This window comes from Eriocheir sinensis, chromosome 46, assembly GCF_024679095.1.
Source record: "Eriocheir sinensis breed Jianghai 21 chromosome 46, ASM2467909v1, whole genome shotgun sequence".
NCBI lineage: Eukaryota > Metazoa > Arthropoda > Malacostraca > Decapoda > Varunidae > Eriocheir > Eriocheir sinensis.
This window is the reverse complement of record NC_066554.1, coordinates 8,049,899-8,065,013: the sequence shown is the minus strand read 5'-3', so window position 1 is coordinate 8,065,013 and position 15,115 is coordinate 8,049,899. Positions and strand designations below refer to the sequence as shown.

At 41.0% G+C, this 15,115-nt stretch overlaps 1 protein-coding gene across 1 annotated transcript in view; it reads right to left on the bottom strand.

Moving 5' to 3' along the window:
- LOC126980928 (uncharacterized) overlaps positions 1–14,518 on the bottom strand; it is a gene marked incomplete at its 5' end in the record, with an annotated part of 96,837 nt that extends 82,319 nt beyond the window's left edge. Inside the window, one exon of the mRNA XM_050831384.1 lies at positions 14,255–14,518. Within this exon, the coding sequence (XP_050687341.1) occupies positions 14,255–14,518 (264 nt within the window). The remainder of the gene's footprint in view (positions 1–14,254) is intronic.
- Positions 14,519–15,115: the final 597 nt, after the last annotated feature.

Genomic DNA, 15,115 nt, shown 5'->3' with positions numbered 1-15,115 from the left:
TTCTGGAAAATGACTTGGTGAACATTATATCTTTTTCTTTCTTATTGTTGCTTTTTTTTTCTATCTGACGCCCGCTCTCCGTCTCCCCACAACTCCTCCCATATACACTACCTTTTCTTCTCTGACTTTCGCTTTCTGCAAAATATCTTGACAAGCACTATCTTTTCCTTTCTCTCTGTTTCTTACTATGTGATGCTCAGTCGTCGTTTCTATGCAGCTCTTCCCGTGAACACTATTTTTTTTCCATCTCTGGCTCGCTTTCTGCAAAATAACTTTACAAATACTATCCTTTTCTTTCCTTCTTCCTATCTTTTTCTATATAAGATCCACTCACCGTCTCCTTACAGCTCCTCTCTGCCCAAATCTTCGACCCAAAAATCAACAACTCTCAGCAGGCCCAATCAACCTGTCTCCCCCATGAGCCTTGTGGATCTGTCGTCTGGTTTCTTCCACGCAATATTTTTCCGGCCGCAAAACGACATGACGAGCGAGACAGACTCCAGGGAATGAGGGCATGTACTGAACAAGGCCTCTCCTCGCAGGTGGTGGTGTAACATGGGCTATGCATGCAACAGGGCAGCCTCGACGTAGCTTGGTGGAACGATCACTAATTTGGTATCATGTCACTTAGTTGGTACTCTTTGGTTCTACATCAGCACCGTGAATAAGCTGCGCGCATGCCCCCAGCTCTACCTCTACCTTTACTATTAACAAGGCCGTATATTTGCCTTAACCGTTCTTGCTGTTCATTTCTTAGCGACTTGAGATATTTAACCGTTCTTGTAGTCCATTCCTTAACCATCCGACATGTTTAACCGTTCTTGTAGTCCGTTCCTTAACCATCCGACATGTTTAACCGTTCTTGTAGTCCATTCCTTAACCATCCGACATGTTTAACCGTTCTTAGTCCATTCCAACCATCCGACATGTTTAACCGTTCTTGTAGTCCATTCCTTAACCATCCGACATGTTTAACCGTTCTTGTAGTCCATTCCTTAACCATCCGACATGTTTAACCGTTCTTGTAGTCCGTTCCTTAACCATCCGACATGTTTAACCGTTCTTGTAGTCCATTCCTTAACCATCCGACATGTTTAACCGTTCTTGTAGTCCATTCCTTAACCATCCGACATGTTTAACCGTTCTTGTTGTCCATTCCTTAACCATCCGACATGTTTAACCGTTCTTGTTGTCCATTCCTTAACCATCTGACATGTTTAACCGTTCTTGTTGTCCATTCCTTAACCATCTGACATGTTTAACCGTTCTTGTTGTCCATTCCTTAACCATCCGACATGTTTAACCGTTCTTGTAGTCCATTCCTTAACCATCCGACATGTTTAACCGTTCTTGTTGTCCATTCCTTAACCATTCGACATGTTTAACCGTTCTCGTAGTCCATTCCTTAACCATCTGGAATATTTAACCGTTTGATGTTCATTTCTCAGCCACGTGAAATATCTTTTTATTTGTCTTACTGTAAACGCAAATTTAAAGAGTCCTTGATTCGAAGCCCTGAGTCTCTCCACAGAATGACCAACTTAACTACACAGGAGAGATGAATATTAGAAAGATGAACCATTTATTTCCTTTGTTCTCCGTGTCTTCATCTCCTGGGCACTAGTAGCTTTGGATTATTCGTCGACTTCACCGTTAACTTCATTCGACTTCATTTGATGCAGAGGTTTGCCATTACCACAGAGAGGAAGAAAAATACCGGCTGGATGGATTAGAACAGAGTAGAGGATTAGAAGACGCGCAGAAATGTAAAGAAGAAAAGAAAAGGAGAGAGAGAGAGAGAGTACTGAAACCTGAAAAGACGTTCCCGCAGACTTCATGTTGTGGGCACTCACTTGGCGGCAGGGAGTCCCGAGGTACCGACGGAAAAAAAGGAATAGAAAAGAAAGAGGAAGTTAGGAGGACTGCGAACAAAGGGACAGGACGTGTGGACATGAAAGGATGGGAGGGAAGGAACGGAAAAACAAAAGCAATATTTAAATAGACTCTTAGAACCGATAGATAGAAGCAGACAGGTGGAAGAACAGAAAGGGCAGTGAGAAATGAATGGGTGGTCAGACAGAGAGATAGATAAATAGATAGGATGACAGATAGATAGGTGAATAGGCATACAGAGAAACGGGAAGATAAAAAATAAACAGGACAAATCGATGGATGGATGAATGGAAGATTAAGTGGATAGGTGGAGTGATAGATGGCGAGATAAATAGATGAAAAAAAGGATGGATAAGTGAATGAGTTAAGTAATGAATGAATGAATAATTTGGTGAATGAAGGAATGGATATGAGAAAGGATGCCTGAGTAGACGAATGGAAAAAATGATGGCAGAAAGAAAGGAAGGATGGAAGGAAGGAAGGATGGAAGGAAGGAAGGAGAGACGGAAAGAAGGAAGTAATAAAAAAACTATGAATACAATAAAACGAAACGACGGATGGGCGTAAAAAATCGATCTCTATATTGGTTACGAGTCTTGAGTCTATAAAAAATTCGACCCAATAAATAACGTATCACCACCAAGTAAATAAATTATTCCGTCAAGAATTTTAAACTCGCGCTGAACTTTAAACTCCCGGAAAAAAAAAGTTGACATTAACTAGCGAATGGCTGTCAGATACGAGGACGAAAAAGTTGGGCGGAGTAAATTGAAAAACAGAGGAGCGAAGCCTGTCAGTTCTTGGGAATAGGTGAATAAATAGAGTGACAAATGAAAAGTTGAAAATTAGTGAGGAAACGATTCAAAGTTCAGCTTATTTTCTCTCCTTAGCGACTGACAACGCCATCTGCCGGGCCGTCACCACAACCACCACTGCCACCACCACAACTATTGCTACTACTACTATTACTACTACTACTTTTTTTTTACAGTAGAAGAGACAGTGCAAGGGCGTAAAAAATAAAGAAAACAATATGAAAAAAAAAAAGCCCGCTACTTACTGCTCCTAAATAGAGTGGAGTGTCCAAAAAGATAAATCAGTTTCGGGAGGAGAGTTGTCCACCACTACTATTACCACATCCACAATCGCCACCACCACAACAACCATCCACTCCACCAACATCACTATCACCACCTCCACCACCACTCACAACAAGCACAACCACCACCATTCCTCCCGTCATCAACACCACCGCAACCACAAACGATGCTTCCACCTCCCTCCATTCCCCACCTCCCCTCTTCCCCACCTTCCCCCCTCCCCCCACTGTCTCGCCAGGTAAAAGTACGTCTCTGCGGCAGGTGTTCTGGTACTCATTAATGTCACACCTGTTTAGCCTTCCTTGACTTTCACTTTTTTTTTCAGACGATTTTTTAGTTAACACGTTTCATCCCACTCCCGGCTATGTATTTGTTCTATTATTATTGTTATTATTGTTATTAGTTTATTTCTAGCTCTTTGCTATGTATTATTTCTATTATTCTCATTGTTATCATTAATAATATTTGTTCTCTCATAAATATATAAGTTGCTGCTGCTCTTGTTGTTGTTTTTGTTATACCTTATTAATGTTATTCAAGTATCAGCTAATTCACTTTGACATTTATACTTTTTTTCATATCTTCCAATTGTTGTTCGTCATTATCTCTATGCATTGTACCGACTCCTTTTTTTGTTTTTCCATTTGCTCATTTCCCTCATTAAAATAGATTGCGCAAATGCTAATATTCACCCTCCAGCTAACTCACTTTCATATTTATACATTTTTATATCTACCAATACCTGTTCATTACCTTTATGCACTACACCAAGAACCTTTATTTTTGCATGTCCATTCGTTCCTTTCCCTCACTGAAATAGATTACACAAGTGATGTTATTTAACTATCAGCTAATATACTTTTACATTCATATTTATTATCTACCAATTGCTGTTCGTCATTTCCTTTGTTCACTACACCAACTACATACCTTTTTTTTGTCACTCCGTTCATCTTACACATTAAAATAGATTGCATACGCGCTATCATTACTCTCTTCACTCCTTTTATTTACACTCCCGAAACCTTAACCTAATTCCACGACATGTCCAACACACCGCTGCGAGAACCCACTGACGCGTCTTACTCACGGGCGCCCTCCCACCAAACCCAGTTACCGAGAAGGGGCAAAAGAGTCCAAGGCTTTTATATCAACTCAACTGATGACTCGCCTTTCTCCCCCTGACGAGTACCATTAGTTAAGTAGCTGAGGAAGAGGAGGAAAGAAAGAGAGGAGTGATGAAAAGGAGGAGGAGGAGGAGGAGGAGAGAGGAGAGAGAGAGAGAGAGAGAGAGAGAGAGAGAGAGAGAGAGAGAGAGAGAGAGAGAGAGAATATCCGATTATCGCGAAGAAAGTAACAAAGGAAAGTTATGTAGTTCTCTCTCTCTCTCTCTCTCTCCCCCCCTCTCACCCCCCCCCTTTCTTCATTAACTACAACGTGACCTTTCCCGTCCACACCTTCACCCATCACACGTTTAATTATCGAGTCACCTCACCAAGACTCAGCATCGTTTAAGCATATCATTTCCTACAGCTTTTCCACCGCCTTCGTTTTACTGCTATGAAAAAAAAAGGTAAGAGATATAAAGAAGTATAAATAGCGTAAAGTGTAAAGGTATAGAAGGGAAAAGTATAGAGAAGGTATAGCTCTTTCCATCTTCTAACCGATATTTTCATGCTGACTCCGCTTCTGAACCTACTAAATGCACACGACTTTCTACTCTATCAGTCCCCTTTTCTGTCCAAATCCCATGTGCAAGAGTTAACCAGTGTCTTCATTCCCTGTCATTGGGTAAGCTCATGAACACTTTTTTTCGTCTGCATTTCCTCCTTCCTACGACTTCAACGCTTTCATGAGGGGAGCATCAAGACACGTAATCATTGGTATTTCGAACTTTCAATTTAGATCTTTTACTGTTCGTTTTGGGGGAGTAGTGCTTTTGGATAATATTACTTCAGTGATTTTTTTTACCTTGACATAATTATTTGCTGTGAAAAGAAACACAAGGTAAAAACATCCAACCTAGAAAAGTATAAATGAACCTGGGAGAATAAAAAAAAAGCCTTATATAAGCAAAATACAACCCAACAAAAGTAAAGTTCTACCCAGTTACACTAAAAACCCAACCGGGGGGCAGCATGAGCCAAGAGAAGATGGCGCCACTATAAACACTTGCCTGCGCCATGACGGGCTGGGGCCAAACACCACCCAGGCCCCTCAAGCAAGCCTACGGGCACTATTACTGGCGTAGACGTAAAAAAAAAAAAAAAAAAAAAAAAAAAATCCCGCCTAATACAAGTTAAGAAATACGTCAACAGCAGAACCACATCCGATAATGAAACAAAAAAACAAAAACAAAAAAAACACCTGATAAAAATAAAAAACCCACCCAGTAAAAGTAACTCACCTGATAATGGTAAAATTCCACCCAATAGGAGTAAAAGAAAAAAAACGATAAAACTTAACCCACCTAATGGAATGACACCCAATAAATAACACAGACACTCTCATTCCACTCGTACATAATCTGAAAAGTCAAAAAATCCTTAGAGTTTAATATCGCGGCGCACCTGAGAGTCCATATATTTTTCAGGTGCAGCCCCATCAGTCTAATCATTCCAGTGAGCCGCGAGAGAAAAAGGTTGAGCTTGTGAATGGTTGAAAAGAGAAGGCGACGCTAATTTGAGTGACCTTTGTTTTTTGTTATGGGGAGAGTGTTGATGGTGAAGGGAGATGTGATGACTGTCTTACTTTTTGATATGTTTTTTTCTTTCTCTTACTTTGCTTTCTTTCTTTTTCCTTTTCTTTTTCACTTTCTTTGTTTTCATTCTTTGTTCGTTTCTTTCTTTCTTTCTTTCCTTCGTTTTTTTTCCTTCTTTCCTTTCCGTTTTCCTTCTTTCCTTCCTTTTCTCTTGCTTGCTTTCTATTTTTACTTCCCTCTTTGCTTGTTTCTTTCTTATTTTCTTTTCCTTTCTTTCCTTCCTTCCTTCCTTCTTTCTTTCCTTTATTTCTTCCTTCCTTCCTTCCTTCCTTCCTTCTCTCTCTCTCTCTCTCTCTCTCTCTCTCTCTCTCTCTCTCTCTCTCTCTCTCTCTCTCTCTCTCTCTCTCTCTCTCTCTCTTTACTTTCATCAAGAGAGAGAGGGCAGTCTTAGGCCCCGTCTGCGTCTGTGTGTAGGCTGGACACTCTTTATAATTATATAGTCGCCCTCTGACCTACTCACAGCAAGGGTCCCTCAACACACCTGCCCCTCGTGAACGGTGACTCAACACAACACAGCAACACTACAACACCTGCCCTTAGCAAGTGATGTCTCCTTACGACATAACACTTATTCGGTGATGGTGATGTGTCCGTATATGTGTTTCTATGTGTGTTTGTATAAGCGCCGCGACTGAGGGTGACGTGGGAAACAAAAGCCGGTAGAGTAATCAGAGAAAATGGCAGTAAAGCGTCACCCGAGTAAGTACTTCTTGACATAGAGACTTTACTTTTTATCCCAGGTGCTACTTACCTTACGTGACCCAGACTTAAGTAGCCTGTTTTTCACTCCCTTTAATATCTGTAATGGAAACACATCAACGCGTACTGGTAGAAATAAAAGAAGGTGCAATACAGTTATACTTCAATACTTGTTCTTCGTTAGTCATGTTTCCTTGCAATACAACACTACAGCATCGACCCTTAGTTAGTCATGTTTCCTTGCAATACAACACTACAGCATCGACCCTTAGTTAGTCATGTTTCCTTGCAATACAACACTACAGCATCGACCCTTAGTTACTCATGTTTCCTTGCAATACAACACTTCAGCATCGACCCTTAGTTAGTCATGTTTCCTTGCAATACAACACTTCAGCATCGACCCTTAGTTAGTCATGTTTCCTTGCAATACAACACTTCAGCATCGACCCTTAGTTAGTCATGTTTCCTTGCAATACAACACTTCAGCATCGACCCTTAGTTAGTCATGTTTCCTTGCAATACAACACTACATAAAACTCCTGCCTAGTGTGAATGTTGCTTCCTCAAAAAACAAAACAAAAAAACTTGGAAACACTTGCCTATCGGGAGTGGAGTTTCCTCGCAACACAACACTACAATATCTGCCATTCGTGAGTCATTTTTCTTTGCAATACAACACTAGTACAATATCTGCCTAGTGTGAGTGTTATTACCTCTAGAAAAAAAATATGAAAACACTTGCTCTTTTTTACAATATCTGCCCTTAGTGAGTCGTTTTTCCCTGCAATACGACACTAGTACAATATCTGCCCAGTGTGAGTGTTATTACCTCTAGAAAAAAAATGGAAACACCCGCTCTTTTTCAATGATTTTTCCCCGCAACACAGCAACACTTCAAAACCCGTTCTTCGAGAGTGTTGTTTCCTTGCAATAAAACACTAAAAAACTATCTCTCGTGAGTGATATTCCTCGCAACACAACAAGACCCTCACTCGTTCTTTGAGAGTGTTGTTTCCTTGCAATAAAACACTAAAAAAAAACTATCTCTCGTGAGTGGTATTCCTCGCAAAACAACAACACCCTCACTCGTGCAATACCTTCCCAAGACTCAGGCGGATTCAGCGGCCGGCAGACCCCCGCCCGGCCGACAGCCCCGTGACAAAGCATATGTACGCTCCTTGAATATTCCATGGAAAAGCAAAGTGAACTCGTGTCTATTCAGCTCCCTCGCCTTGCCCTGATGGAGCGTATGGTAGCCACCTCCTACTCGCCTTGTCTCCGTACCTCCCCACGCCCATCGCTATTCCTTTGTACTAGCTATCTCATGCCATCAATCACCCCTCTTTCTTTACTCCTTCATACCTCTCTCGCCCCTTCCTATATATCTTTTCCTCAACTCGCCTTTCTTTCTCATCCCTCCTCCTTTCCCATTCCCCTTGTCTTCCTATTCCTATTGCCTCGACGAACTTCTCTTCCTCCTCCCTTTCCTCCTCCTCCTCCTCCTCCTCTTCCTCCCTTATCCTCTCCACTTGTCACGGCCCCTCCACTTCGCTTCGTCCTTACCCTCTCCATCCCTCACCCCACTTACCTTACCCCTCCACACCTCCCATGCCTCTTCAAATTTCCCTTTCCTTCGTTTCACCTTGCTTTTCCATTCCTCTTACCTTCCTATTCCTCTTGCCTCCCCGAATTTCTCTTCCTCCTTCGCCCACTGTTGCCCCTTTGACCTTCCCTTTTCTAAACTCCCCTTGCTTTCCCATTCCCCTGCCTCTCTCAACTTCCCTTTTCCCTCTCAACTCCCTTCCATTTGTCCCTCCTCTCTTGCCCTTTCCCATTTTATTTGCCTCCTAATCCACTATACCACTACCAATCCACTCCTTTTTGCCCCTGCCACCCCCAACTCCCTTCCATTTGTCTCTCCTCTCTTGCCCCTTTCCGTTTTATTTGCCTACTAATCCACTATACCACTACCAATCCACTCTCTTTGACCCTGCCTCCCTCAACCCCCTTCCTTTGTCCCATCTTTCTTACCCCTTCCCATTCCTTTTGCCTATTCCTAATCCACTACCACTACCAATCCACTCCCTTTTGTCCCTTCCTCCCTCAACTCCCTTCCTACCTCATCTTTCTTGCCCCTTCTCATCCCTTTTGCCTCTGCCCACTCCAATACCAAGCTCAAATCGCTACCTTTGTTCCTCTCCCCCCCCTCTTACCCCCCCAGAACCTGCCACACCTGCCACTCAAGACCTGAAGCTCACCAACAAAATAATAAACAACACCATGACAGGTCTTTCTCATCGAGGTCAACTATTCTCCAACATGTCTCTGTCAGGTGTTCTTTTTTTCCTGACCTTCTTTTATTTCTACCAGTACGCGTTGATGTGTTTCCATTACAGATATCAAGGGGAGGGAAAAATAGGTTACGTAAGTCTGGGTCACGTAAGGTAAGTAGCGCCTGGGATAAAAAGTAAAGTCTGTAGAAAAAAAAGATAAAGTAACTCATAAAAAAATAATAAAGTTAAACAAAAGGAAGAAAACAAAGATGAGAAAGAGAGACAGAGAGAAAGAGAAAAGGTCAGAATAGACGAGGAAGGAAAAAAGTTAGATAAAAATATGCTAAAGAAAATAAAATAGTCAGATGTCGAGAGGTACTAATCAGGTGACACTTTATTGCCATTTTCTCTGATTACTTCACCGGCTTTTGTTTCCCACGTCACCATCAGTCACGGCGCTTCTTATACAAACACACATAGAAACATATACAGACACATATTTTTTTACAGCAAGGGGGACAGCTCAAGGGCAAAAAAACAAAAAACTAACAAAAAAACCCTCTTAGACACTGCCCCGACGAGAGAAAAAGGAACAAAAGGTCGGAAGAGAGGTCATATACAAAAACATATAAACAAACACATTTACAGAGACACCCATAAAAACACGCGTATACTAACACCCATATACAAACACCTATACAAACACATATACAGAGGCACCCATGAAAACCCGCATATACAAACACACATATACAAACACTTATATACAAACACATATACAGAGACACCCATAAAAACACGCGTATACTAACACCCATATACAAACACCTATACAAACACATATACAGAGACACCCATAAAAACACGCATATGCTAACACACATATACAAACACTTATATACAAACACATATATACAAACACATATACAGAGACACCCATCAAAACACGCATATGCTAACACACATATACAAACACTTATATACAAACACCTATACAAACACATATACAAAGACACCCATAAAAACACGCGTATACTAACACACATATACAAACACTTTTTCTTATTTCGCGAGGTGTCACATATCGCGGTTGACAGAAGCGCTGGACCCAAGTATGGCTTTAAGAAGGGGGGCTGAAGGGACCTAGAGGCGGTGTGTTCTTATACAAACATACATATACACACACACTTATACAACCACAAATATACAGGAGCAGTAAGTAGCTGGCTTATTTTCTCTCTCTCTCTCTCTCTCTCTCTCTCTCTCTATCTCTCTCTCACACACACACACACACACACACACACACACACACACACACACACACACACACACACACACACACACACACACACACACACACACACACACACACACACACACACACACACACACACACACACACGCCTCCCTGTCTTCCAAGTTTGCCTAAGTTTCCTTCCCTTACTTGGTTAGCCGCCTCTGTGCCTCCCCTGTTCTCCCCTCTTCCGACCGTTCCCTTCACCTCCATCGACACGGCGGCACCATCACATGACTGAGCTGCCATACACACTTTTATCCTTTTACCATTCTCTCTCTCTCTCTCTCTCTCTCTCTCTCTCTCTCTCTCTCTCTCTCTCTCTCTCTCTCTCTCTCTCTCTCTCTCTCTCTCTCTCTCTCTCTCTCTCTCTCTATCTATTTTTCTCTCTCTCTCTCTCTCTCTCTCTCTCTCTCTCTCTCTCTCTCTCTCTCTCTCTCTCTCTCTCTCTCTCTCTCTCTCTCTCTCTCTCTCTCTCTCTCTCTCTCTCTCTCTCTCTCTCTCAATGTCCCCAATACAATCTTTTTTCCCCTATCTGTCTATTTCTTCTTGCATAATAATTTGGCATAATCACAACACGCTTTTCTCTTTTCTGTGTCTCTACAAAATAAGTTATAATACAGACTATATATTATTCTTTCATCATCTGAGAGTCTTCTTCAACAACTAAGCTGATATATACACACTTTTTTTTCACGTCTCTTCCTGAAAACAAGTTACCATACACATAATATATATTTTTCTGTCTCTTTCCATAACTGAGCTAATATACACTTTTTTCCTTTTCTTTCTCTCTCTGCACTACAAGTTATCATACACACTATATATTTTTTCTTTTCTTTCTGATTCTCTTTCAATACACTAGGTTATCAAACGCACTATATCTTTTCCCCTCCCCTACTGCTTCCCTTTCTACATCAAAGCTTTGATAAACACATTTTCCCCCGTTTTTGTCTGTCTTCCATAAAAAAACAACTTACCAAACATATTTTCTTTCTTTCTCCCTTTCTCCCCCATACACTCCACTCTTGTATTTCTCTAAGCCCGTTCTTGTACATATCACGTCACTCAACACACGATTTATTTCTCCCTCGTGTCTCCCTAAAAAATAAATTAACATACCCACTATATTTCTTTCTTCCCTTTCCTCTGTCCTTCTGCAACTGAATCAACATGTACACTTCCTTTTCCCTTTCCTTGTGTTCCCCTAAAAATAAGTTATCACACAATACGCTCCTCTCTTTGTCTATGTCTGTTTTTCTATATCTTAATCACCACCAACCGTTTAACTTCCCTTCCCTGTGTTCTTTAAATACGAGTTAACATACACAATACACTGTTTCTTTCTCTCTGTCTGTCTTTGTACATCTTAATCACCAGGAACCCTTAATTTTCCCTTCTCTTTGTTTCCCTCTAAATACGAGTTAACATACACAATACTCTTTTTCTTTCTCTATGTCTGTCTTTGTACATCTTAATCTCCATGAACCCTTGAATTTCTCTTATCTGTGTCTTCCTAAAAGTACATTACATAAGCACTATATTTCTTTATTTCTCTAAGTCTGTTTTTTTTTTGTACTGAAATCACCATAAACACTCTAATTTCCCTTATCTGTGTTTTCCTAAAAGTACATTACATAGGCACTATATTTTTTTTCATTTTTCTAAGTCTGTTTTTTTGTATTGAAATAACCATGAACCTTTAAATTTCCCTTATCTGTGTCTTCCTAAAAGTACATTACACACACTCTATATTTCTTTATTTCTCCAAGCCTGTTTTTTTGTATTGAAATCACCATGAACACTAATTTCTTTTAACTGTGACTTCCTAAAAGTACATTACATAAACACAATATTTCTTTATTTCTCTAAGCCTGTTTTTTTGTATTGAAATCACCATGAACCCTTAAATTTCTCTTATCTGTGTTTTCCTAAAAGTACATTACATAAACACTACATTTCTTTATTTCTCTAAGTCTGTTTTTTTGTATTGAAATCACCATGAACCCTTAAATTTCTCTTATCTGTGTTTTCCTAAAAGTACATTACATAAACACTATATTTCTTTATTTCTCAAAGTCTTTTTGTTTTTTGTATTGAAATCACCATGAACCCTTAAATTTCTCTTATCTGTGTTTTCCTAAAAGTACATTACATAAACACTATATTTCTTTATTTCTCTAAGCCTGTTTTTTTGTATTGAAATCACCATGAACCCTTTAATTTCTCTTATCTGTGTTTTCCTAAAAGTACATTACATAAACACTACATTTCTTTATTTCTCTAAGTCTTTTTTTTTTGTATTGAAATCACCATGAACCTTTAAATTTCCCTTATCGGTGTCTTCCTAAAAGTACATTACATAAACACTATATTTCTTTATTTCTCAAAGTCTTTTTGTTTTTTGTATTGAAATCACCATGAACCCTTAAATCTCCCTAATCTGTGTCTTCCTAAAAGTACATTACATTAACACTATATTTTTTTATTTCTTTAGGTCTGTTTCTTTGGTATCGAAATCACCATGAACTCTTTAACTTCTCTTCTCTGCGTCTGAAATGAAGATGCTGTACACTATTTTTTTCTCTCTTTTCCTCTACGTCTGTCCTCCTACCGCCGTCACCCAACACCCACTTTATTTCCCCCTTCCCCGGGTGCAGCGTTACCAAATTATCGTACACAGCCACGCAGCACATTGCATTTCCCGGTTTCTGACTCACAGCTATCGCAAACAAGTACCAATAAGTAACGCTTTTAACGATAACTTTAACTAGAATCTCGTTATCTGCATGGGTAGGAGAGTTTTGGGCCCTGGAACTGATAAATGCGATGTTGTGAGTACGATAATATGGTAACGCTGCCCGGGTGTCTATGTGTCAGTAACGTTTGTCGTGATGCAATGTCCCAGGATTTCATTACCACCACAACCACTCGCGCAATGCTGTTATTATTAAAAAAAAGTGGGATATTGCGTGTCATCTAACTTTTTTTTTTGGGGGGGGGCACTCGTGTAAAAGTCCGTCTGTCCGTCTGTCAGTCTGTCTGTATTAGTGTGTGGGTGTGGGTGGGTGTGTGTGTGTGTGTGTGTGTGTGTGTGTGTGTGTGTGTGTGTGTGTGTGTGTGTGTGTGTGTGTGTGTGTGTGTGTGTGTGTGTGTGTGTGTGTGTGTGTGTGTGTGTGTGATAAAAAAAAAACAAGTCTGACTCACGTTACGCAGAAAAAACAAGAAACAACCAAAAAAAAAAAAAAATTAAAACACGAGCTGAGAATAAAGAGAAGTAAAGCCTAAGAAAAGAAAACTGAGAAAACAATAATGAAGGAAACAAAACTGACAATTCAAAACTATATCCAACCACCACTACGCTTATAAAACTACCCATGGAAATATCCGCAGCAACCTCTACCACAGCCTTATCAAACGTGGGTGTCAAGTCCCAGAGAGTTTTGAGAATACCATCATATTAGACTCAAATTCAAAGGCTCACAGTCAGGCGCTTTCGACTCTTACAAACAATATCTCCAAAGACCACAAAAGCGATTAGGCGGGTTCTTATTAGCGTTATATTTCATTGACGATGCAAAAAAACTCATCAAACTGTACTCACAAAACTACCCGTGGAAATACCCACAACAAGATGTATGAAAGCCTAATCAAATTCAGGTGTGTGGTGAGCCCAACGTTGCCAGATTGTCGTACTCCGCCTCTTATGTTTCCGATTTCCGACCCCAAAACTGCTTTCATTACCCAAATAACTGCTTTAATATATGGTTATCGTTGAAATGGTTGATTACTGGTGCTTCTTGGCAATATCTATGGGCCAGAAACCGGTAAATACTATGCTCTGAGTACGATAATGTGTGGCAACGGTGAGTAAGCCCCTCAAACTCAGGCACTTTAGGCTCGCACAACCAAAATTTCCAAAGGCCACAAAAGATATCCGTCTGGTTGTCATGAGTGTGTTTTTCTCATTCATGGTGCAGAAGCATTGTCAAACTATCACTAGGCCCACAAGACCGTCCATGGAAACACCAACAATTACTACGAAAGCCTCATCAAACAAACGTGTGCGTATACGAGTAGTCAGTCGGGTAGGCGGTGGCTGAGTGGTTAGCGTGCTGGGGCAGACTACCATCTAGGCCCCTCAAGAAAAGTCTACCGGCGCTATAGGTGATAAACAAAAATAATAAAAATAAGCCCCGAAGGGTTTAAAAATATGCATCGTCATACTCACATTCACAGTGACGCCAGGCCGATCAAATATCATGGTAGACGTCTCCTCGTGGGGCTGGTACCTGAAGAACTCCCGGTCGTTGAGATACCACTTGATGGAGTACAGGTTGCCGCTGATCTCGTAGTGGCACTCCAGCTCCACGTCGTCCCCCAGGCCCACCACTTGCGGCACGTCCACTCTCTGAACCATCACCTCCTTCCGCTCCTCCCCCGACGCTCCTGGCACCCCACCTGAGGAAGGGAGAACGGGTATGTTAGGTGGATGTTATGAGTCTTGTTAGATGAGAGGGGCACCGTAGCCAGATTGTCGTACTCAGAGCATAGTATTTGCCGGTTTCTAACGCCTAACGATTGCCAAGAAACATCAGAATTTAACTCTTTTAACGATAACTATAAATTTGTTTCGTTATTAGAGCCCAGAAGACAGTTTGGGGTAGGAAGTCGGGAAATATAATCGGCCGAGTATGACAATCTGGCAACGTTGGGGGGGATGGTACAGGGATGGAGGGATAGACTGAAGAAGGGAAAGCGGGTATGTTAGGTGGATGTTATAAGGCTTGTCAGATGGGAGGGGATGGTGGAGGGATGGAGGGATAGATTGAAGAAGGGAAAGCGGGTATGTTAGGTGGATGTTATGTGGCTTGTTAGATGGGAGGGGATAGTGCAGGGATGAAGGGAAAGATTGAAGAGGGGAGAAGGGGTATGTTAGGTGGATGTTATAAGGCTTTTTAGAGTAGAGATGGAGCGATTGAGGGAGAGAGACTTGGGTGTGAGGGAGTTGAAGGAGAAAAGGAATGAGTGAAGGAGGACTTGAAAGTAGAAAGGCTGAGATAAATAGACAGATGGGTAAATAGATAAATAG